General features: G+C 33.3%; 1 protein-coding gene across 1 annotated transcript in view; it reads left to right on the top strand.

Annotated features, from left to right (window-relative positions):
- Nucleotides 1-20223, top strand: part of LOC114332178 (uncharacterized) — a 79119-nt gene extending 58896 nt beyond the window's left edge. The window contains exon 6 of the mRNA XM_050645841.1: nt 14969-20223. Within this exon, the coding sequence (XP_050501798.1) occupies nt 14969-15181 (213 nt within the window). The 3' untranslated portion in view covers nt 15182-20223. The remainder of the gene's footprint in view (nt 1-14968) is intronic.
- Nucleotides 20224-26502: the final 6279 nt, after the last annotated feature.

Raw genomic sequence — 26502 nt, forward strand, 5'->3', positions numbered from 1 at the left:
CTTTTTCCTGGACATCGCTTTCCAAATATTTTTCCTTGTAGGATGGCCTGTAACTTTCGAGATTTCATAGTTGTCAGTACCTCTCGGTTCTTCTTCATTTTTCTGAGGACTTCCTCATGTGTGGTCAGTCCACGGGATTCTCCGACATAACCACATCTCAAATGCTTCCTATTTTCTGCACATATGTTCGTTCAAGGTCCACGGTCCACGATTTAACACCATAAACAAGGACAGAGAAGACGTAGCATCATAGCATTCTTACTTTTATACCAAGAGAGAAGTTGTGTCTCTTAAGTAAGGCCCCCATCTGGTTGAAGGTGGATCTGGCTTTTCCGATGCGCTCTCTCTCTTATCTATTGGTTGTTGGTCCATTCTTCATTCATTTCGAGATAGTTTTGCGTCACCCTTTCTCCAGGGGTTTGGTTGACGTAGAGTTGAGATTCTGTTATCTTTTGCTTACCAATGATCATAACTTCTTGTTAAAATATCTTCTTTATGTTTATTTTGAGTCCATATTGTTGAATGATACGTGATTTTGTTCATAAAAACTTGTAGATCTTCTAGGTTGTCCGCAAATACTATGGTGTCATCCGCATACAGTTGAGTCCCCGAGTCTTTACCCGTGCGTCATCATTTAAAGCATACGAAATAAGTCGGAAATTTACCGAAAATTTTGGTCTTGGTAAAAGGTATATTATTTTAAAAAGCCCTATAGGGCTACAAACATCGAACAAAACGTTTTCGCTCTAAAAAGAGCATCATCAGTGTTGCAAGAACATGGTGAGCCAACCAAAAAATACGAAGGTCAAAGCCTTTCAAAAATGGACTAAAAGTCACATCAAAATGCTAACATAGCAAATTCCAAAGGATGGAAATAATTCCTAAGGATACGGCCCTAGGATTACATATGACTCCCACACGTGGTAAGTGGGTCAAAGGTAACAAATTAGGTCATTATGTTACAAGAGGTGACAGGCAACCCCTAGTTGTGAAAACAACTATACTATAAAAAACTTCAAAATGCAAAAATTCTACAAAATTTCTGAAAGACTTCGGTCGATGTCCTTTTGGTACATTGTATCAATAAAGTATGTCTCTCTCTTTCTCTCTCGACAAAATAACAGCAAAAAATTCAACAAACTGACAGCCACAAAAGTGAACAAACCAAAACGTCAGAAAGTGTACTTAAAATAATATGTGAAAACATCTCCAATCGTCTTTATTTGTACCTATCCCTTTTCAATGCACTGAGTCTAGATCGTTCATAAAAATAACATGTGTTTTTACTTAGTAACAGGCGGCAGCTGGTTTGTCATTTGTTTCAGGCGTGGAAGAGAATGATGATAGATAAAAAGTATGTGTTTTATCTCGCCAAGTATTAATGACGCACGAGTAAAGATTCGCGGACTCAACTGTATCTGATGTTGTTTAGTGGGTATCCGTTTAGTAGAATACCTTTTTCATTTACGTATAAAGCTTGTTACTAAACGTTTCTTACTTTTGTCTAATTTTCTCTAATGCATTTCTTTCCTTTTTAATCTTTATCATGTTTATATGCAACATTTGCATTTTATTATTTATGTGTATGACTATCACAAACTTCTGAACTTATAAATGAATACTTCTGGTAAATTTTTCTGAAATTCCAAACCAACTTGATTTGCCTTCTCTATTTCTGGAATTTTTCTATGTCTTGGATCTGGAATCGAATCAAGCTACTCTTAAAAAAATAAAAAATATTCTATTAAAGAAGAGTCAAGTTCTAGTTCTTTTACTTTTTCATTTTCTGTCACTTTTCACAGGTCGGTCCAAAGAACTGTCCGTCTACTTTTCAGGATTTCAGTACAAGTGTAACATCTTATTCCGATATTATTCATGGTTGTTTTTTTACAAACATTTTCACGGTAATCAATTCAGCAAATATTTCTTTGGTTAATAAAGATGGGGCTTGTTCTATATCTTCTCCTTTTGCGTCGGAAGAGAGTCCTTGCATTCTATCATTCTTCAGTTTATGCAATTCCTCAGTGGTTAATTCTTGAGCGTGTTCTTTATATCATTTTGAGCAGAGAAATAGGCCCGAAATTCAACCTCTCTTTCGCTTATTGTTTGTAAGTTTTTTGGGAATATAAACTTTTCCAAGCTGAGTTCACTGTTATGTGGAAAACTCGATGTCAAGCACTGTTAATAAAGTATATTATCTTCTTAAAGTGCCCTCTCCTAATGGAGGTTGGCTACTACAATTATGGCAAACGATTCTCTGTCTTTAGCTGTTGATATTAGCTGTTCAAAATTTAGCCCTGTCCATTGTCGGATGTGTCTTAGCCACGATAGTCTTTTCCTTCCTAGTCCTCTGTTTCCCTCGATTTTTCCCTTCACTATGAGTTGACTATATTGGTACTTATTATTTCTCAGTATGTGGCCCAGGTATGATGTTTTTCTAACTTTCACTGTGTTGAAAAATTCTCTTTTCTCTTGCCTATTCTATGTAGCACTTCTTTGTCTGAGATATGCAATGTCCATAAAATAAGGTAGTATATAGAAGGTACTACTAAAATTATAAAAATTACTTAAAGTATTTTTTCCAGATTTCTCATAGTTCTCTTCTATCCCCTTTCTAAATGGGCCAAATGGGGTGGCTTTCAAAAGTTGAGGTTCGCCTTCAAAAAGATCCCAACTCTTTTGTAAATTTTCATGATAAATAAATACTTACAGTGGCGGCTCGTCAGAGGAGGCAAGTGAGGCTTCGCCTCCCCATAACTTTTTTACATACGCTATACTGTTTTGTTTACTTTGAATCGCGAAAAACAGCAAGCATTCTTATTATTATATAAAGTGTAAATTCCACACTATGGTGTATTCCACGAATATACGCCTGTGTTTGATTATCGCGACAACGAATATTTTAGTGTGCAACATAAGAAGTACGAAAGTATTTTGTTCTAATAATTACTCCAATAAACAACAATATAATTTGCAATTTACTTTCGTTCTTCATACACTCAGATGCGAAAAAAATCGATCCACTGAAAATTTGGTCATTTTTGAAGTTTCGAATTTCCTAAACCTGTTGTTGGATTTAAGTGATTTTTTTACCACGTTATAGCGTTATTCATTGACAATATCGCTGTAATAATATTGTTGCTAGACAGTCAAACTGTCATTGTATACCGGGTGTACGAATCAAACTGTGCCTTTTTCTCAAAGTTCGCATCACCCTGTGGACTATTCTAGCATTTATAAAATACTGAAATTAAAACCTAACTATAGCCCCAGGTTTTCTTAACATTTTGTCTTACGATTCATTCGCTTATATCTGATAACGTATCAACTTTGTAGACTTCGAAAAAGCGTTTGATTCAATAAATCGTAATATGATGTGGAGGATATTAAAACTCTATGGAATACCAGACAAATATATAAGAGTAATAAGGCTTTTCTACGACGAATGTTTTGTCAGAGTTGAACATGAAGGGGAACTATCCCAACAAATAAGCATCAAAAAAGGAGTAAGACAGGGCTGTGTCTTGTCACCGACATTGTTTATAATAGTCATAGATTGGATAATGAAACAAACTGAAGATAAAAAAACAGGTATACAATGGTCACCATTTACAAAACTAGAGGATCTAGAGTTCGCTGACGACATATGTCTCATAACATCAAACAGACAACACATGCAAAACAAAATCACCAGATTGAACAACATAGCAAAAACAACCGGCTTAAAAATAAATCCGAAAAAAACGAAAATACTATCAAATGGGGAAACGAACGGAAACAATATCTATTTGGAAGGGAAACAAATAGAAGAAGTAAAAGATTTCTGTTATTTGGGCAGTCTGCTAAACACAACAGGAGGCACAGAAAAGGACATAACACAAAGAATAAGCTTCGCACAAAACGCTTTCAACTCTTTGCGCAAGATATGGGCCTCGACAAACATCAGCAGAAGAACAAAGTTACGATTATTTAAAACTAATGTAAAGTCTGTCCTGTTATATGGAGCAGAAACATGGAAACACCATAAAAAATTCTTTCAGAAAATACAATCCTACATTAACAGGTGCCTACGTATTATACTGAGAATATTTTGGCCAAACAAAATTGCTAATGACGAATTGTGGAGAATAACAAATGAAGAAAGGATAGAACATACAATAAAAAAACGGAAATGGAAGTGGATAGGACACACCTTACGAAAACCAGCAACAAATATTGCTAGACAAGCTCTACATTACAATGCTCAAGGCAAAAGAAGAATGGGTAGACCATCTTATACGTGGAAAAGAACAATAGAGAAAGAACTCAAAGAAAATAATTTAACATGGAACAATGCAAAAAAGATAGCAAAAAACAGAAGAGAATGGAGAAAACTAGTAAACAAAATTGGACGGAACTCAACAGATGATGCGTGGGACTAGCAACCTCACCATCATTCCTCATGCTACTTGAAACACCGCAAGGTGCCCTTTGCTCCACTTGGAGATGTATGATATATGATGATGATATTTGATAACGAAAAAGTTAGGTACTTTAACAACTGGCCATGTTCGTCTTCAGTACAGGGTGTTTCTAAATAAGTGTGACAAACTTTAGGGGGTAATTTTACATGAGAAAATAATCACAAATTGCTTTATTATCATAATGTCCGCAAACGCTTCGATTCCGAGATACGGGATGTTCAAATTTTTTTTACAAACTGACGATTTATTTATTGCTTTAAAACCAGTTGAGATATGCAAATCAAATTTGGTGGGTTTTAAGACGTAGTTATTGCACATTTTTTGACATACAATTAAGAATTTTATATTCACCATTGGCGCGCAAACGGGTATTATGACCCATAATATTACCCGTACGCACTCGATTACTACGTTGTTTATAATTTTTTTTGTAATTCTTTAATTTCAAAGCGTAAAAGTGAGTTTAAATTACAAGCTAATTACTTACAAAAATTATCATTAGTTTAAAGGTTATATTTTAATTAAAGATTATAAATATTTTTTTTGTAATTTACACGCGCGAAAGTAGACTAATACAGTACCGTAGCTAAATTTTCACTCGAAGCGACGACCGCCGCGCGACGTACAGTAGTATTTGTATGCTGCGTGTTAATCGCTTCGAGTTAACATTTTAGCTCCGGCTCATTTTTAATCTTTGATTAAAATATAACCATTGAACTACTGTTTGATATTTTTGAGAGTAATTAGTTTGTACCATAAACTCACTTTCAAGCTTTGAAACAATTAAAACAAATTATAAACAACGGAGTATCGTATGTTTAATTTGCTGTGTCATAACTTTTTGCAAATGGTTGGAAATAAATTTTAAAGCATTCATTTTCAAGACCTTTGAAATGCGCATTTTAAGTATTTTTTAAAATTATAATATAATAAAGAATTTCTGAGAAATGTTAATTTGTTTATAACTATTTTTTTAAACATTTAAAGATTATGCAAAAAATGAAAAATTTATATTTTGTCGACAACATATTAAATAGGCATCACATCTTTATAATCTTTCTAAGTTTGATCAATGTCTCATGATTATTTTGGTTGTTATTGCGACTGTAAATTGTTGCTAAATTAATCGTTTAAATTTCACCGGCTTCTGCAATTATCATCTATACCAAGAAAGCTTTTATTTTATCAGGTTATTTAATTATTGATAAATAATTAGTTACTTGCCCAAAAAATTTATTTGAAAATTCGAGATTTTGTTTGGAAAACCCACATTTGCCGAGGAAAATTTTCGTCGGGACAAAACGGGAAAAACATGCCTCTACGTAGAATTAAATTGGGATGAATTTTTATTTGAGTGTTTTTGGCGTAAAGTTAAAATCTTTGGAGTTATAGACCAATAATTGAAAAAAACACGATTTGGGGGCGCCATTTTGTTAATAAAAAAAGTAGCGCACTATCTGCGGACTTTGCATATGGGCCATTCCACGAACATAGCCCTGTTTTAGATTACTTCGACAACGAATATTTTACTGTGCAAAATAAGAAGAACGAAAGTCAATTGCAAATTACATTTTTGTTTATTGGAATAATTAATTATTAGCGCCATTTACTTTCGTACTTCTTATGTTGCACAGTAAAATATTCGTTGTCGAAGCAATTCAAAGCAGGCGTATGTTCGTGGAATGGACCATACCTATATTATTAATGTATATAATAATAATATAATACAGGGTGTCCCGAAAAGAATGGTCATAAATTATACCACACATTCTGGGGTCAAAAATAGTTCGATTGAACCTAACTTACCTTAGTACAAATGTGATCACAAAAAAAGTTACAGCCCTTTGAAGTTACAAAATGAAAATCGATTTTTTTCAATATATCGAAAACTATTAGAGATTTTTTATTGAAAATGGACATGTATAATTCTTATGTCAGGAACATCTTAAAACAAAATTATAGTGAAATTTGTCCACCCCATAAAAAATTTATGGGGATTTTGTTCCCTTAAACCCCCCCAAACTTTTGTGTACGTTCCAATTAATTCATTATTGTAGTACCATTAGTTAAACACAACGTTTTTAAAACTTTTTTGCCTCTTAGTATTTTTTCGATAAGCCAGTTTTTATTGAGATGCGGCTTCTTTTTCAATATATTTACGTAAATATTTTATGGGGGTTTTGTTCCTTTAAACCCCCCTAATGTTTGTGTACGTTCCAATTAAACTATTATTGTGGTACCATTAGTTAAACACAGTGTTTTTAAAACTTTTGACTCTTAGTCTTTTGTTCATAAGTCACCTTTTATCGAGATGTAGCTTCTTTTTCAAAATATACCTAAAAATGTAAATTATAAATAAATTTTCAGATTATTAACAGGTCTCTATAACCGTACTTAACCATATACAAATATGTGGTGGATTCGACAAATATTCAAAATATCTCGATAAACACTGGCTTATCGAAAAAGTACTAAGAGGCAAAAAAGTTTTAAAAATAATGTGTTTAACTAATAGTGCCACAATAATAATTTAATTGGAACGTACACAAAAGTTTGGGGGGGTTTAAGGGAACAAAACCCCCATAAAATTTGTATGGGGTGCACAAATTTTACTTAATTTTTTTTTAAGATATTGCTGTCGTAAAAATGCCACATGTCAATTTTCATTAAAAAATCTCTGAGAGTTTTCGATATATGAAAAAAAATCGATTTTCATTTTGTAACTTCAAAGGGCTGTAACTTTTTTTGTGTGCACTATTGTATATAGGTAAGTGAGGTTCAATCAACCTATTTTTGACCCCAGAATCTGTGGTATAATTTATGACCAATCTTTTCGGGACACCCTGTATAATAATATTTATTGCTTCTTGGAATACAATAAGTCCATAGCAAGACGTTTGTTCGACAGTACTATAATAAAAATTTTTGAACAAATACGTATAGTGACATGCAGAGATAGTATGACAAAATAAATAGGTAATAAATAAGTAATACACACATGACAAAATTACATTACAAAGAGACGAATAATAGTGATACAAAAATTACAAACAAAAAAAAATGTAAACATATATATATATATATATATATATATATATATATATATATATATATATATATATATATAAGTTTATAAATATATGATTTATATATATATATATATATATATATATATATATATATATATATATATAAATAAACGGTAAATATAGAATTGCACAATGGAATTTATATGAGAAAAATTATTCATTCAAGATAAACGCTCTGAGTTTTAAAATGTTCCATATGTACCCTGCAATGATTTTAGCGTTGTTGGGAGTGAGATTATCAAGAGCATTTAATAGTGAATCCATGCTTTGAAAACAAATAACTACTGGTTTCATAGTGCTATAGATAGGACAGTTAAATAGAAGGTGATCAATAGTTTCGAGTTGTCTTGTGTTACAGGCAGTGCAAATATTATCTGGATCGATAGAATAGTAACATCCCTTATAGGTGAATGAAATTCGAAATTTATTACACAGTCTCAGTTGGGTTATAGTCCGCGTGACCTGTATTGGCAGTTTAAGTAATAGGTAAGGGTTTGGGGTTCTATATACTTTAAATGTAGGGTAGAAAGACAGAAAAGAAGACCTCTGAAATAAAGTTATGTCCATTTCATGCAATTTGTTATAAAATTTTAGCAGTAACATTTTTTTAATTTTTATTAAGCGAAGTAAGACTGAGATTAATCCATATATCTGTACAATCAATGAAATCAAACATACCTTTAACCTGTGCTGTCCAATTATATGCTTCATCTGCTAAACCTACTAATCGTAGTTGTTGATTGTAACAAAGTTTGGGATAACGTTTATCGTCCATAAGCAAAATTTTTTGTAACCAACTCAAAGTCATTTTAAAAAGATTATACGAATATTTTACACGTCCCGTTTCTAACCGCGTTGCATAATCAGGGGTGTTTTTTGGGAGTAACAGAATTCGTTTTAAATAAGTAGTTTGTACTTTTTCGAGAGCTTCAGTGTATCTAAGTGCCCAAACGGGAGCGCAGTTTGACATCACACTCAATGCCAGTGACTCAAAGAGTTTGATTCTTGGTGACCACGAGTCTATTTTACTAGATGTTAAAATTGGAAGAATTGATCCAACTGCTTGCTTGGCTTTATCGATGGTTGTATACGACATTTCGCGAAAAAGTGATGATTTAGTAAATGTCACTCCCAAATAGTTGTATGCATTGGTTGAGATCACTGGATTATTGTTGTAAAAAAATTAATGTTGTTTGTGGTGTGGCCACCTTTTGAAAATCTGAGTATTTTTGTTTTTGTGGTATTAACAGTGAGATCGTTGGATTTAGTGTATGATTCAAGTAATTTTAGTTTTCTTCCAACATCCGCTTCAGAGTCAGCTAATATAACTAGGTCATCAGCATATAGGAGTAGCAGAATTTCATTTTTTGAATCAATGCTTACACCTCGAGCACCATTTCCGTAGAAGAATGTTTCAATATCCGCAATAAATAAGGAAAAAAGTAATGGGCTTAAAGTTTCACCCTGTAGTACACCAGCTGTAACATCAAATGACCTAGACAAACCATTTGAAGCATTTACTTTAAAATAAGCAGTTTGATATAAATTTTTAACGATTTGTAGGATCCTAGATGTCACACCAGAACGGTATAATTTTTGCCAGAGTAATGCGTGGTTCATTGAGTCAAATGCTCTTTTAAAGTCAACAAAGATGAAGAATAGCTTACGTTTTTTATGCCTTATGTGAAACTGAATAACAGAGCTCAAGGTGTAAACATTGTCAATACAACCGCGGCCTGGTCTGAAACCCGCTTGAGATTCAGGTAGAATATGGTATTCCTCGCACCAAGATGAAAGTCTAGACTGAAGTATGTTGGTAAAAATTTTAAGTGAGCAATTTAATAGTGCCAGACCTCTATAATTTGTGGGTTCATCAGGAGGTCCACTTTTATGAAGCATCGAAAGAAGAATTTCACACCAACTTTTAGGAATGGTTCCGGTTTCAAAAATCTTATTAAACAGAGATGACATATAAAGCACCCAATTATGAGGAAGACTTTTATATACTTCATAAGGAATAATGTCCCAGCCGGGAGATTTTTTATTTTTGCACTTGTTAAGTGCTGCGTACACTTCAGAAGTCGTAGTTGTTGCATCTAAGTAAGGATGACGGATATCTATAAAGACAGAGCTGTATATTGTTAATATATAGGATCATAATATTCGATTCCAGCAATTGCTGGTAAATAACCTTTCTTTGTACTTTACTAATTAGACCAGCGTATTATAACTATTTTTTTTTTCAAAATTTAAAGATTATGCAAAAAACGAAACATTTATATTTTGTCGATAAAATATTAAATAAGCATCTCATCTTTATAATATTTATAAGTTTTATCAATGTATCATGATTATTTTGGTTATTATTGCGATCGTAAATTGTTAATTAACAATTGAATTGTTGCTAAAATATTCGTTTAATTGTCACCGGCTTCTTGAATTACAATCTATACCAAGAAAGCTGTGATGTCACTAAGTTATTTAATTATTAATTAATAATTACTTATCTAAAACTTTATTTGAAAATTAGAGATTTGGTTGGGAAAACCCGCATTTTCCGAGGAAAATTTTCGTCGTAGCCAATCGGAAAAAAACATATCTCTATGCAGAATTTAATTGCGGTGAATTTTTATTTGGGTGTTTTTAATTTAAAGTTAAAATCTTCGGAGTTATAGAGCAATAATTGAAAAAAATACGATTTGTCGGCGCCATTTTGTTTATAAAAAAAGTAGCACACTATCTGCCGACTTTGCATACCTATATTATTAATATATAGGATCTTATAATTCGATTTCAGCAATAAAATTGCTGGTAAATAACTTTTCCATGAATTTTGCTAATTAGCCTAGAGTATTATCTTCGTGTAGTGCCTATCCGTTTCGGATGTTGGCGACCATCATGGCAATCTGCACTTTGTACACTGCTGCTCTGAAAAGATTTGTAGTGGTTGTGTTGAACCACGTTCGTAGATTTTTCAGCCAGGAAATCCTTCGCCTTCCTGGTCCTCGCTTTCCCTCTACTTTTCCCTGCAAGACCAGTTGCAGCAGTCCATATCTCTCACTGTTCCTCATGATGTGACCGAGGTATTCGATTTTGGCTGTTTTTATTTTGATTAACAGCTCTTTTTCTTTTTTCATTCTCAGCAAAACACCCTCATTAGTAATGTGGTCGGTATAAGATATCTTCAGAATTCGACGATAAAGCCACATCTCAAAAGCCTCAATTTTCTTGCAGGTGGCGTCTGTGAGAGTCCACGACTCAACTCCGTACAACAGTATAGGAAATATATAACATCGTAGTAATCTGACTTTTATGGGTATCGACAAATCATGACATTTGAACAACTTTGCCATTTTTTGAAATGCAGATCTTGCTTTCTCTATCCTACATTTGATTTCTATAGAATGGTCCCAATTTTCATTGACGTTCGTACCAAGGTAGGTGTATGTTTTTACTCTTTCTATTTGTTGACCATTCACACTGATTCGTCCAAATTGCTGTTCATTCTTAGAGATCATCATACATTTGGTTTTCTGAGTGTTTAGTGAAAGTCCGTATCTCTGACTGACTTCTGCGATTCTGCTCATTAACTCCTGTAGGGCTTCAGAACTGTCAGCGAATACCACAGTGTCGTCTGCGTATCTTTATAAATGTATGAATTAACATTACATTACATAGTTTCCCACCATTAGACGTATCAGAGGAGTATGAAAACTGTCACTGTGACAATAGAATTTTATAAAATACTCCTGTCACAGACGTCTAAAGATGGGAAACTATGCAATGTAATGTTAATTTATACGTTTATAAAGATAATTTCCACCTCCACTAGTTCCATCTCTTTTTGTTCCTCAATGTATTATGTCTTCCATCTTTTGCGTTATTTTGCCGGTTATTAGCGCGCTCATCACTGTATATCCATACACACGGAGCATTTTAGCATTAGAACGCATGATTGTGGCCTCAGTTTTTTCATTATTATTGTAGTCAGGACCCTGGATTATCTCGAGAGACCCGGTCTCCTATAACAGTGCCATCACACGCTGTCCGGAGATTTAGCAAGGGAGGTTGACGTTATTTTTTCCATATTCATGGGTGTCAAGTATCATTACCCAAAAATAATTTTTATCCTTGGAAACAAACATTTGCGAGTCAAAGGGTTAAGTTAATCCTGTAACAATGATACAGTTAATAAAAAAAAAACATTCAGATATCTCTCTAAGTTATTTAAAAACTTTGAACTTGAGTCGCCCAGCTGCAAAACTCGTTTTGTCCATTTTTTTCAAAATTGAGACAAGACCGCCATTTTGTAGAGTTTCTTCTCCTTCATCCAAAAACATATATGTCGTGTTGCAAAAGTCGTTATAAACCTGTTTAAAACGTATCAGAAAATCAATAAATGCTGCAATACACGTTACGTCCATTTTCATAATGCAGCAAAATTCGTTTTGTCCAACATAATTAAGCTGTTTCAAAACTCGTCATGTCTCATAACAAAGTCAATTACCAATAATTAAACTGTTGCAAAATTCGTTTGTCCATTCTGAAATATGTATGATTCTGCTTACACAATTCTTCGCTGTATGCTGTTTTTATTAAATTCTGCGACATTATAGGGTTTGTGTTACCGAAATGTTATCGGGTTGGCAGCAACAGGATATCGGAAGCCAAAAATGGAAAGGAGGTAAACTAGAAGAAAAAGGTATCAACGAAATATTTCATACCTGTTTTAAGAGGTGGTCGGCCAGAACTAGTTTCAGTGTGGAAAAATCTCTTTGTTAACACCCTAGGTGTATCAAGAGATAGAATTCAGTTATTGCGTAAAAAGTTCCTTGAATAAGGATATGTACCCAAAGACCAACGTGGTGGGGATGCAAGCTCATTGAAATATCTATGCAAAAAAATGCTGTAAAAGCTTTTATAGAGTCCCTTCAAGTACAAGACATAACTGTGGGGGTAAAAATGTAACCAGTCAAGATCTCCCAAGTGAGTTGACCATGAGAGGACTATAGCAGCAGTAGGTACCAAGGCTCTCATAACGAAGGTCTTAAAGTTACTACGATTATTTTCGAAACAGTTTCGACAACGATTATAGTTTAGGCTTAGGCGTCGGAAAGGTATTATTAAGCTTGGGAAACAGTTGTCAACCTTGAAATCAAAATCTGCGAAGGAATTATATTTATAAAAAATTGAAATTAAATGACTTGAATACACTTCTGACAAAACATTTTACCAAGGAATGGGAACATATCCAGGATCTCACTTTCTTTAAAAAACTTTTTTACCGACAGAAATCTTTTTCTAATCCTCAAGACAACGAATCGGACATTGGTGAGATCGGTGATGCTCGCGAAGAGCTATATAAGCATGGACATTTAATAGATTTAAACTGAAATAATCTACACATTTTATTTGTATCTATTTCTGAAATATTTTTGTTACATTAAACATAAGTTTTTAAAATGAGGTCTCTCTTTATTTTAATATTTATCTCCAATATAGTGCAGTAAAACTCGTTTAATCCAGTATACTGTAGCAAAACTCGTTATGTCCAAAATAAACCCCCCTTAAAACCCCCCTAAATGCTAACATATCGTTTTTAGGCCACTGGACATACGTTATTACAAGCATTTAGTAAAAATGTGAAAGGACCTTTCAATATACATTACTTTTTATTCTACAGTTTTTTTATGTTTCTGAAAATTTTGAAAAATGGACATAACGAGTTTTACACGTGGGCGACTCACTTATTTTTCTTTCTAAATTTTAGCCTTTAGCCTTACTAACCTGGGGACATCGTTTAGAAATGTCCAAAATCTCCAAAAGCCTAGTCGTAAGATTTATACGAGACCATGCCCATCGAGGACCCGAAGACACTTTTAAAGATGGCCAATACGATTTTTATCTTACTTGTCCGGCTAAAATCGTCAGCGGCTTCAAAGATTCCAACTTGTGCCCGACCGAACGAGATATCATGAAGTAACATGTATCTTTCTTTCTTTCATTCGTTCTCCCCTTACTTTTACCCTATTAGGGTGTCGGATTTGGGATCGCCATTTTAATTTCCATTCTCTTTTCTCTTCCATTCTTTTTTGTTTTCTGCCATTATTTTCAATTCCTCGAGTGATTTTTCTTTAACTTTTCCAGCCTCTACTACTTGCTGTCTTCATTTTTTTTCTGGGTCTGCCTCTTTTTCTTTTTACGATGTTCTTTGCTTCGTGGACTTCTCTTGTAATTCTATTGGGCTGCATCCTCATCAAATGCCCATACCAGTTCATTTGTCTCTTTTTTAGTTTATTCATTATTGGTTCTTGGTTGGCCATTCGCCTAATAGTCTCGTTGCTTAATCTATCCCATTTTGTCTTTCCAACTTCTTCTTCTTGTGGTGCTTTCTCCTTTAGTGGAGGTTAGCGACTACACTGGCAAACTTGTCTCTGTCCAATGCGGCTCTAAACAAAGATGTTGAATCAAGGCCGGTCCAGTCTCTGATATTTCTAAGCCATGAAATCTGGCGCCTATCGGGACCAAGTTTTTCTTCAATCTTTCCAACTATCCTTCTTAAGTGTCTCATCTCCATTGCATTTATTCTGCTCTTATGTTTTTCCAGAATTGTCCAGTTTTCACGTGCATAGAGCACAGTCGGTATCACTATTGTATTATATATTTTTATTTTTGTTTGGCTCTTGTAAGTTCTCTTTTTCCCAGTATTGGGGCTAACTCATAGTATAACTTGTTTGATTTCTTTGCTCTATTTGTTATGTCAGAGTCTAGTTTTCAGTCGTTAGTAATGATACTTCCCATGTATTCGTAAGTTGTAACTACATATTTCCAGTTCTGAGTTTTTGAATTTTATCTTTATTTCATTATCTTCTTTGCAGTTGATTATCATTATCTTACTTTTTTCCTCGTTTATTTCCATTTTTAGTTCTTCTATCTTCTATTTGCTCTACCCATATATCCATTAGTTTCTGCAGTTTGTCTTCGGAATCTGATATTAGTACTATGTCGTCCGCATACATTAAGAACTCTATTGTTCCAGTTCCAAGTACCTACTATGTGTACTAACATTTCGAAGGCTTCGATCTTTCTTCTATCGATTTTTTTGAAAGTCTTTCAGCTGCGGATGTAGCAATGGAAAAGACATTGAAAGAAAAGGGTATTGACCAACCGGAGTTTAGTATGATATTATATTATTTTTTTATCTTTCCAAATTTTAATTAATGTTGCGGTTGGATTATTTTATCCAAAAATAATTTTTATTTTCGGGAACAAAAATTCAGTCAAAAAAAGAGTCGAAAGGGTTAAATTAATCTTATAAAAACCAGTATGATTGATACAGTTCATTAAAAAAATCATTCAGATATCTTTCTAATTTATTTAAAAGCTTTGAACTTAATTTCCTTTTTACATTTTCAGCCTTTAGCGTTATTAACGTGGGGACATCGTTTAGAAATGTCCAAAATTTCCAAAAGCCTAGTCGTAAGATTTATACGAGACCATGCCCATCGAGGACCCGAAGATACTTTTAAAGATGGCCAATACGATTTTTATCTTACTCGTCCGGCGAAAATCGTTAGCGGCTTCAAAGATTCCAACTTGTGCCCAACCGAACGAGATATTATGAAGTAACATGTATCTTTAGATAGGAAATTATTGCAAACAATTATCTAATTAGTAGGTATTTAACCAATGTTTAGTTATAATTCAAATGAGGGAAAACGATATAGCAGGAATATGTCTTTTGGAGAAAATTTGTTTATATATTTAATGTTTATTATTGTTTTTTTTATATTTCAATTATTGTAGTTCATATATATTTCTGTATTTCATTAATCTGTTATTTACCACAGTCAATTGAAGTTTCAGATTTTACAACTTAGCCAATTTCTGTAAAGTTTAAATCTTTGTTGCTTTTTTGAAGAGGCGGAAAATATCAAATAGGAGGATAATTATTTAATCGATAATCCACAAATAATGTTATTAGCATATATTAAAAACCAACGAGGGAAAAGTAGAAAAATCTATTACAGAGTTTTTAGTTAGTCCTAACTTTTAGAGGTGTCGTTTGCAATGCTCTGAATCATGTGCCGTGTAAATCCAGTTTGTTATAACCCTCGTAACAACATCCATCCACCATGTACTCTATTTAATCTCATTTGCAATCTCATTCATTCTCAACATGTGTTCAGCCTAGTTCCACTTCATGTGTGTAAGCCTTTCTACATAATCGATTCTTGTTCTGGCTCTTATAATGTCACCTGTAACTATATTATTATTAATCTCAACGTTGACAGCTTCACGGCTTGCTGAGTATTTTAATATTTTCTACAGATATTTTAGTAAGTGTTAAAAGGGCTCCTGTAGATATTCGTTGTTTCACCGGATAGCGGATCATCAATAAACAGAGATTCATGTACACATAGTTGGAGTACTACTTCCGTCAGTTTTCTGTCACTATACAGATCAACTTTCTACATAACATATCATTAACTCCATATCAATATTCTGCATTGCTAATTTCAAGTAATAAACAGGTATAAAACAATCAATTTCTAGAAAGGGGACGATAGGTTCTGTAACATCTACATACACATATCAATACAATAACGTAGCTGATCTCACATTTTGCAGCGGACCAATGCACTTGAATTTCATCAGCGGACCGGTATCCAATTTATGGCAACAGATCCAAGCATGCCTGTGAGTCCGATAAAAAAAACACGATGATTCATTGTGGGGTCGAAATAATGGATTTCTACACGAGACTTAACTCTGGCCTTTTGATTTTAAAATGTTTATTTCTTCATATGTTACTAAAACATGGCCAACTTACCAATATATACTAATTTCTATTTATTTTCCATTACACATATAGTGGAAAACTGCTGACTCTTGACTACTTCACATTGTCTTGGATTTTCGATTAGTCCTGAATATTAAATTCAGTTGGATTTGTTTTTAGATAATAAGTAATACAATTAAAAACTAAGTAAACAATGCAATTAATAGACGAAACTTCAGTAGAACTTTATATAGATTAAGAATTTTTAACCTAGCAATCGAAAATGTTCATTGTGAGCCTTTTTGTACAACTACTATAAACATTCATTATAATACATATGTTGTAATGTCAGTAAAACCTGTCCCCGCAGTGGGGATTTCTTGCAAAATATAAGCATGTCATAAATATTAAATGTATCTTCAGCATTATTGATTTCTTAGATAACTGAAAATGTGTTTTATTTATTTAGGGCCGGTTGTTCTAACGCTAATCAAGAAGTTAATTATAATCAAGTCCCCTTAACAACCATCAAATAACAAAATCCGTTGTTCGTACGCCGATCAGTTGATTGTAATTAATTATGTTAATTATCATTATGATAATTAACATAATTGATTGATTAATTAATTATTGATTATTAATTAACATAACAATTATTAACATATTTGATTAACTAATCATAATCTCATAATTGTAATCAGTTATGTTTTCAGCAACCCAATCAAAGTTGACATTGACAGTTGGTTACGGTAATTAAATATTTGATAATGATCAGTTGATTCCATTTTTGATTAGTGTTCGAACAACCGGCCCTAAAGTTATTACTTTTCTCTATTGCTCTGGAATTATTCATTCCCTCATAAAATTACAAGGTAGAGACGACAGACAGATAGCTGTAGTCTAGCAAACAAAAAATGAAATTAGTCATCCAAAGCCACGCGTCTTAACTACTCCAAAGTAGCCGGAACCACATGTCAATAATGAATAGGGATGTTCACTAATTTTTAAATATAGTTAAATTCAATAGATTATAAGGTATATAAAAACGTAGCAATCATAAAACTGTTTAAAAATGTATATTTTTAAGATAAATGAGTTCATAATGTTGATTTTCTTGGAGGCTAGAAAAACGGGACCCTGCAGCGAGGCTACGGTCTGTGACGTCAGCAGTCGTATCGTCTTTGATTGACGACTAGTTTTGTATACTTATTTACGAAGTGTATTTGAATGTGTGCAGTTCTTTACGTATTTAATTAGTAAAAATAATACCAAATAAGTGGTGTTTTATTTCTTGGTGTGTAAATACCTCTAAAAACAATTCTGACAAGATTTTTATTACAATTCCAGATCATTTAAATCGTAAAAAAGAACTATGTACCTATCAATAAAAACCAAGTTTTTCTCTTGCGACGATCACTTCTTTATTGTAAGTTATGGATCTTTTCGTAAATAAATGAGTTTTTAAATAAGTACATACTCATTTTTACCCAATTCTATATGTTTTAGATTTAAGTTAGCTTGGTTATAAAAAAATAAATTATAAAAATTCTTAATACCTACAGGCGAAAACTTCGTATTTTGGACTTCTAAATAACTGTTTTTAAATATCCAGGCAACGAAATGGGTTAGCAAAAAACATTTTTACAAAAATAAAAAGTAGCTACCTAGTTTATGATCTTTCAATTTGTCTGGAGGTTTAAAAGACTTGGTGTCTATAACGTAGTAATGAAGTACATATTTATTACCGACAGCCCCTATAAACTAGACATCATTTAAATTAGTAGGGCAAAATCTGGGGCAAATGCTATTTAAACACTATTTAAATGCATTAATTTTTTCGAATCCTGAGAAAACTAATAAATATTTTTGATCAATTTAAACGCAGAATTAAAGATTACATTATTACTGAGGGCCGAAAGTCCGTTAGAATAAACAAAAAGTTTCCTTTGAATGAAATATTTGAAATTAAAAATCACACTAAATTTTCTCTTTTTTTTTCACCCCTGTACCTTATTAAAATAAACATTCCACTACTCTGTGGTTGATTTATTTCTTTACAAGATCACAAGAAATCAGACACCATTCACCATTGTTACATGTACAGTAGGTAGGTTAAACAAATCAGCTATTTTAAAACCTTTCATTTTATTTATTTGTACTACCCAAAATATGTCCTTAGAAACAGTCTATCCACTTTAAACTAAGCAAATTCACCATAAAACTCCACGTTAGCCCTGATAAAACAATAAGAGAACAAAACGCCCCAACCTCTTATCTATGGAACAAAATACAAAATAAAATGACCTGAACTAACGTCAAACAGGTACCTAAAGAATAACACTGTGGACATGGCGCGCGCTGGGTATACGACTAGTGACGTCAGAAGCGTTTTCTTGAAATTTAAAATAATGCTAGATTTCTAATGAAGTTTTTTCATAGACAGGCTTTTTTAATTTCCTTAATATTTTAGACAATTATTCCTAGGGTGTTTCTTAATCGTTTTACATGTTTAAAATGACAAATTTTTTGTGAACATTCCTATTATACAACACACAGTGTACTTATAACTCTGAGAAAACTAAATATTATACTGACCATATTATTATAATAGCAATAGCAAAACGATGCGATAAAATAAGTGATCATGCTAAAGGTGGTCCAGATTACTCGTGCTCGTGCTCGTACTAAGGCTTTTACTTGTGACTTGTCTATATGTGTACGTCGCGACGAGCCGGAGTCAGAGCAGCGCAAGCCTCACAAGTAAGATACCCGCAAGGTTCCGGCGGGTGTCGGTACATCAAAGGAAATCGCGTAAGCTTGAGAGTTTATTTTAACGGAAATTTTCGCGTTTTGTGTACTTATGTGACTTATATTAATCGGGTGTGCATATCGTGCAGGTTTATGTTTAAAATGCAGTGGAATAACGATAGTGTGATTGATTTAATAAAGCTGTAAGAAAAACACGCAGTTTTGTAGGACAGTACTAATAAATTTCATAAAATCGTAAATAAAAAGAACGATGCATGGAAGGAAATATCCCAGGAACGGAATATAGATGTGTAAGAGATTAAACGCAAAATCACTTCACTACTGGTAACTTACAGAAAGGCACGTCAAAGAGTTGCCCAAAATAATAAATCAGGAATAGGAACCGATGAATTGTATTCTCCCTGGTTTGCCTTTAAACATTTTCGTTTTTTGCACATGAAATATCAGCCTACTTCATCAAGTTGATAAAGTAATGCATACCTCTGGCACAATAAGCGAAATTGACTGCTTGGAAAACTTAAACAAAAAGCGTAAGCTGGTGTACGAATCACCTGAGGCTAAATATCGTAGCGTTACAGCTAATCGTTCTTTTACAGGAATTGCTTTTCGAAATGTTGTGTTTTTCTGAATGATTTTTGGACCAATTAAAGTCATCAGTTCTTCAAAATTACTAGACGACATTCTACAGAATGTATGAAAGTGGAGATTTTCAACACTAAGTAAGTTACTTCCACTGTATTCGCTTCGACTTTTAAACAGTGACGTCATCCACCACCGTCTTTTTTTCTCATTTTCGATTTTTTTAACAGAGAATATATATCACAATAAAAGCCTCGCTGGCTGCCGCAAGCTCGTCCTCTTCCATTGGAACCGCCGGAGTACAAGTATTTTTCCACTGAACAAGTCTATGTGGACGGTCAAGTGAAAGTAAGGACAAGTACAATAAGCTTCACGAGCTCCAAGTAGAAGTACGAGTAGTCTGGACGCACCTTTATATGACTCATTTTATTTTTTATTTGCTGGAGTAACCTAATTAGCTGTAACTTGACCTAATCTGAGTCTAATATATGTAATTAGTTAAGTATTATGATTTTTTTAAATATATATGTTACCGTTAAAACCTGATTTCAGTTAAAACCCGAATTTACTAGGAAAAACTAGTTTTAACTAAGCGTTTTAGACAATTCTAGTTTTAACTAGTCAAAACTAGATTTGACTGCTAAATTCAGTTAAAACTAGAAATCCCGAACAAATTTCATTTAGAGTAGTTTATACTAGTTTAAACTAGTTTTTACTGGAATTACTAGCGAATACCAGTTAAAATCGTTGCGAGAAGAGACAAATACGATTTGGCTTTTTCGGGGTAGGGTTAGTGACGAAGGCGGCCGGTCGGTAACAAACTAGTGTGTACAACTGTTGATTTTTCTGCATCGTTCATATTGGTTATATTACACTACCTACTGTGTACTATTCACCATGAGTGATAATGTCGAAGATCAGGTTGAGAACAGATATATAAGAACATGGAAAGAACGTTGTTTGGAAAATATCTTACAAAAGTAACAGAGCGAGAAGAAAGAAATGCACTACAATGTTGTGACCAACGCATGTATAATAAATTAATGTCCGAAGTACAAGATGCGGAACTGTCTGCCCAGAAAATACTAAAACGATTTAGAATTGTTGAAGTTGGCGAAATAAAAAAGTTGACTTCTAGAATTGAATCCATCAAATATTATGTACCTGCTGAAGACATTTTTGACATAATTGAAGCAGCCCACGTTGCTATTGGTCATGGAAGTTGGGATAGGTTGAAGAATGAAACCGCCAGAAAATACACAGATATAACAATTTGTATGTTCAATAATTTTATATCAATTTGTGACACCTGCCAACGGAAGAAGTAGAGTTGCACAAGTTTGACTTGAATGTTTGAACTTGACTTGAGTTTGACTTAATTTCAAGTCAAACTTAAGTCAATCCTTCTGACAAATATTTCAAGTCAAGTCAAACTGGTCAATCGTACAGGTTTGAAAATTCAAACTGTTTGTCAAACTACTTTGAAAGAGTTTGAAAAATAATTTATTTAGTACATATAGTTTTTTGTCGAGATAGACATGTTAGTTGCCAATTAAGATAAGAAAATTAATAATACAATGAGTTCCACATAAAAGTCAAAATTTTCAATGTGTTTTAATTTAAAACTTTTAAATGTAGATATTTATTTTTTTTTTAATCCTGAGAAAACTAATAAGTATTTTTGAAAAATTTAAACGCAGAATAAAAGATTGCATTATTACCGAGGGCCGAAAGTCTCTTAGAATAAATAAAAAGTTTCTTTTGAATGAAATATATATAAGTAGTGGGGTTCCTACGGTCTCCTCCGCATCCCACATTTCTCTCGCCATCGTTCTCTATCCACCCATTCGTTTTCGTCAATAGCTCTATCTGCCATATACTGTTCTAAGCCTTTCTTCCATGTTTCTGTAGGCCTTCCTCTTCTTCTTCTATTTATGGGTGTGTAATTTAATGCTCTTTTTGGCCATCTTTCCTCTGACATCCTCATAACATGACCATACCATAGCAATTTTTTTGTTTCTATATGGTCAACCGTGGAATATAAACTCTTTGTCCGTCGTCTTATTTCCTCATTTGGTACATGTTCTAATCTAGATACTCTGCATGCTCTACGTAAGTAATCCATTTCATGTGAATGAAATATTCGCAATTAATAATAAACTAAATTTTCCTTTTTATGTTCACCTCCGTAACTTATTAAAATAAACATTATAGAAGTTTTCAGGGATGTTCGTCCCTCAGAAATAATGTAATCTTTCATGCTGCGTTTAATTTTTTTTAAAATTCTTATTAGTTTTCTCAGGATTTGAAAAAAATTAATACATTTAAAACACATTGAACATTTTGATAAGTGACATGTTACGCCTATGCCCTTAAGGCTTAAGGGTTACAATAAAATAAGACTATTTGGTTTTTCAATGGACAGCTCAAAATAAAATGATTTGGAATTTTTATGACTTTCTTTTATTAAAAGGCATTTATTTATCTTAGGGCCAGTTCGAAAAAACATGTGGTACCAAGCTGGTAGTTCACTCGAAAATATGTACCACAATACAAAAGTTAGTATTGCTGTATATTCGTTGGTATTTCTTTAAAATTCTACTAACCATAGAGTTATTAGACCAGGATCCCGCGTACCAAAAAAAGTTGATTATTAGCAAGCTGAAAATTTGTTAATAGCTTAACAGTGTCTAGTCGGACAAACTTTGATGTACGGGAACACTGGAACAGGGGAAGTTTTAATTGTGGAACAGTTTAAAAATTTGGAACGTCAGATTACGAAAACGTCCCATGTATTTTGTCGGTCAGAACATCCAATTGAGTTGTTACCCTTTCATTAAACTCTCATGCAAAAATCAGACTGCTATTACTAACCAACATGATTCCTGTCATTTGACATGTTCTTCGTGTTCCACTCATTAAAATGCCCACTTGGTGATAAACACCAGTCTGATTTTTGCATGAGAGTTTAATGAAATGGTAACAAATTAATTGGAAGTTCTGTCCGACAAAATACATGGAACGTTTACGTAGTCTGACGTTCCAAATTTTTAACCTTTTCCACAATTAAAACTTCTTCTGTTCCAGTGTTCCCATACATCAAAGTTTGTCTGACTAGACACCGTTAAGCTATTAATAAATTTTCAGCTTGGTATTAATCAACTTTTTTTTGGTACGCGGGATCCAGGTCTATATGGTTTTATATCTACAATTTAAATTTTTTTCGGATACAGGCTACAAATGTTTTGTTTAAATTTTAAAAAAATTAATGTATAAATATGCATTAAGAGCGAACAGTAGCGATCAACAGGTAGCCACAAACGCGTTCCAAGATTGCGGCTCTAATTTTGAATATTTTGTCGAGATATTTGGCACACATGTTCGTAATATAATAAAGAATGGCGGTACAGAGCCCAATTTCAGAAATATGTTAGTATGTGGAAATTACTCTACAACTAAATAAAATATTGAAAAAAGGAGCCTGTACCGCCATTAAGAAAGACAAAAAAATACACTTTCTTCAAATAAATTTTTTTATCGCATGCCTAGATTTTGTGTAATCTTGGAACTACTAAAAATCGATTTTTTTATAACAAGAAATCGAACATCACTGACTTGGCAACATTTCGCGCCTATGTGTATAAAAATTATTGTTTTTGATAGTATAAACGTCACTGTCAGTGTCGAATTACCGACGCACTGTTGCCACACTTTTGAAAGTTCGCAGAACTTTCGCAATATTGGACCGCGTTTGTTGACACCTGTTGATCGCTACTGTATCACCTTAAGCTTTCTTAATAATTATCCTAACTGGTGCGTTTATTGGGTTTTATTTGTCTCTCTGCGGTTTAAATATCGTATCAGCCAATACATTTCTGTGTTTATGGAAATTTGTCAAAAAATTTTTTTTTACCTTGTTGGGAGAGGGGCATTTCCCCTACCCCTCCCCCTCCTCCCGTTGATCCGCCACTGAACAAATAAAGGCGTAGGCGGTCTCATTTCAAATTGAAAATAAACACGTTGCGTAATATTCAAACTGTTTGAAGATGTTTGAATAAGTCAAACCTAAAGATATCGAAATCAAGTCAAGTCAAACTTTTTTATACAAAAAGTTTGATTTTCAAGTCAAGTCAAGTTTGTTGAGTAAAATCAAACTAGTTTGACTTGATGCATCTCTAGGAAGAAGAGTAAAGCGAAGAGGGAGGGGTCTTGTGTCGAAACGTATATTGCATTCAGAAATGAATAGTCTCTGTTAGGTAGATTGGATCGATATGCAATCACAAGAGGATCACGGCTACAAGTTTATTATGGTTTACTCAGACCATTTAACAAAATTTGTTTTGTTGAGACCATTACAAAGTAAGAGGGCGGAAGAAGTTGCTTATCAATTAACGGATAATATATCCGTGACTTTTTACATTCATGCATTTTACTTTCTGATAATGGCCGAGAGTTCGATAATGCAGTTATAAATGCGGTAATGTCATCCTGGCCTAAGGCAAAATTAGTTCATAGAAAACCAAGGCACAGCCAGAGTCAAGGTTCAGTAGAGCGAGCTAACCAAGACATCGGGAAAATGTTAGCAGTCTGGAGGCAAGACAATAACAACAACGTTGTTATTGTCAGAGCAGCAAATTATTTACCGAGTTTCAGTTGAATCTAGTAATTACTGAAAAGTTTAGTAAAAACTAGTTTTGACTGAAATATGTTTAGTCTCAACTAGAAATTAATTGAACATATTTGATTGTTCTAGTTGTCACTAGTTAAAACTAGAATTGTCTAAAGCCCATAGTTAAAACTAGTTTTTCCTAGTAAATTCGGGTTTAAACTGAAATCGGGTTTTTACGGTAACATATATATTGTCTAAGGAATTATATATCTCCAATGCATAATTTTTTGGGCATAAATACGTGTACATAAAAAATTTCCAAAAGTCTGATTCTCTCAATTAAACGTATTGCTAATAATTTGTCAGCCCGGCCTAATAAGAGCTTTGCAAAATGATTCCGGCCTGCTTCTCTAATGTATAATAATATTTGCACTTACCATGTACAAAGCTACTGTGAATCATGACTGAAAATTTAGCGTTATTAAAAGTTATAGGAATGTAAGTTTTTTGTAATTTTTATTTTCAGTGTTATGTTGTTAAGGGAGAATGACGATACACCTTTACTTGACGAAGTGTACGTTTACATTTGTTAATCAAATGTAAAGTATAAAGAGTATTCTTTTTCTCATGAGCATCTTTCAGTGCGTCACAGTTTTTCGATTTCTTTCTAACGCATTAAATTGTATGTGACAGAAAAAAGGCACGTCTGTGATTAGAGACATTTATAACATTTATTCTAGTTGTCGATAGATCGCGCTATAATCGAAAAACAATTATTTACAAATTATATAATATATCTAAGAATATAATTTATACAATTTACAAGACTATACAAATCAAAGAAAATACCATTTTATAAATGCAATAAACACAATTGATTTGTTTTTGTGCCAAATTGTAAATAAAATGCGACAACTGTCAGATTTAACTAAACTGTCATGTTAGAATAAATATTATAGAATAAATGTGTATTATCACGGACTTACCTTTTTTTCTATCATTTGTGACGTACTGAAAAATGCTCATGAAAAGGACCATACCAACTATTTTTAGTAAAAAATAGTAAAACAAAAGAGAATGTCAACAAGTGGACGAAAATCGTTATCATCAATCATCCCTGATTTGTCCATTTTTGAACATAGGCTTCCTCCAGATATTTCAATATATTTATGTTCTGCGCCTCTGCTACCCAATTGGTCACAACTCTTTTGAGGTTGGCGGTCCATCACGCTGAGGCTTGGCTTGTCTGCCTGTGGTATCCACTCAAACAATTTTTTGTTCAGCTGTCGTCTTCCATTCTTGCAACATGTCCCGACCATCTCCATTTTAACCTTGTAATACGTTTGATAATGTTTTCCACTCGGGTTCGTCTACGATTTCTCAAGATTACTCCAAGCATTGATCTCTCAGCTAGTTTCTGCTCTGTATGGCCTGGTAGAACGCACTTGTTGAAAGCTTTCCTTTTAAATGGATTGGGATTGGGGCATTTTGCCCGTGGTGGGATTGGCCCGTGAGCATGTTGAAGTCAACGAAAATAGATTTAAAAAAATATTCTAAAGTAATAAAAATTAATTGAACTGCACTGAACTACATACATACTAAGGATTTTCACAATTTTCACGGTATTCCTTCACTCAACCGTTCTCTCCAGTTCCTTCCGTTTTGCCAATCTCCTTCCTGCAGTTTTCTTCTTTTTATTGCTTCGTCCACTTCATCTCTGAATGATCTTCGGGGTCTGACTCTCTTCCTTCTTCCTGTCGGGCTCCACTTTGTTATTCTGTTTATCCAACGTTTTTTCTGCTCTTCTGACATGTTGTCATTCAGAAATTTCTTCCCTTCTGTGTAGTCTATTATATCTGAGTTCATTCCCATTCTTTTCTTAATCTCTATGTTATTAATTATATTGCTTTTTGTTACTCTGCAGTTTCTCCTTAGGAATTGTGCCCCTGTTGCTCTTATTTTATTTTTGGTTTTCTTAATCATCTTAATCTTAATCATCTCAATCATCATCCAAACTTCATTGAACTGAGATAACAAAACATATATACAGAGAGAGTCTGTAAAGTGGAATAAATTCAATATCTCAAATACTAATTGTTTTTTTGGAAAATGCTCAGACCCGTCGATTAGTATTTCAAATTGTCCTTTTTGACATTCAATAATAATGTATACAGGGTGTCCCAATTTAGAGATATGACGTCATCGTCGATT

This window comes from Diabrotica virgifera, chromosome 3, assembly GCF_917563875.1.
Source record: "Diabrotica virgifera virgifera chromosome 3, PGI_DIABVI_V3a".
NCBI lineage: Eukaryota > Metazoa > Arthropoda > Insecta > Coleoptera > Chrysomelidae > Diabrotica > Diabrotica virgifera.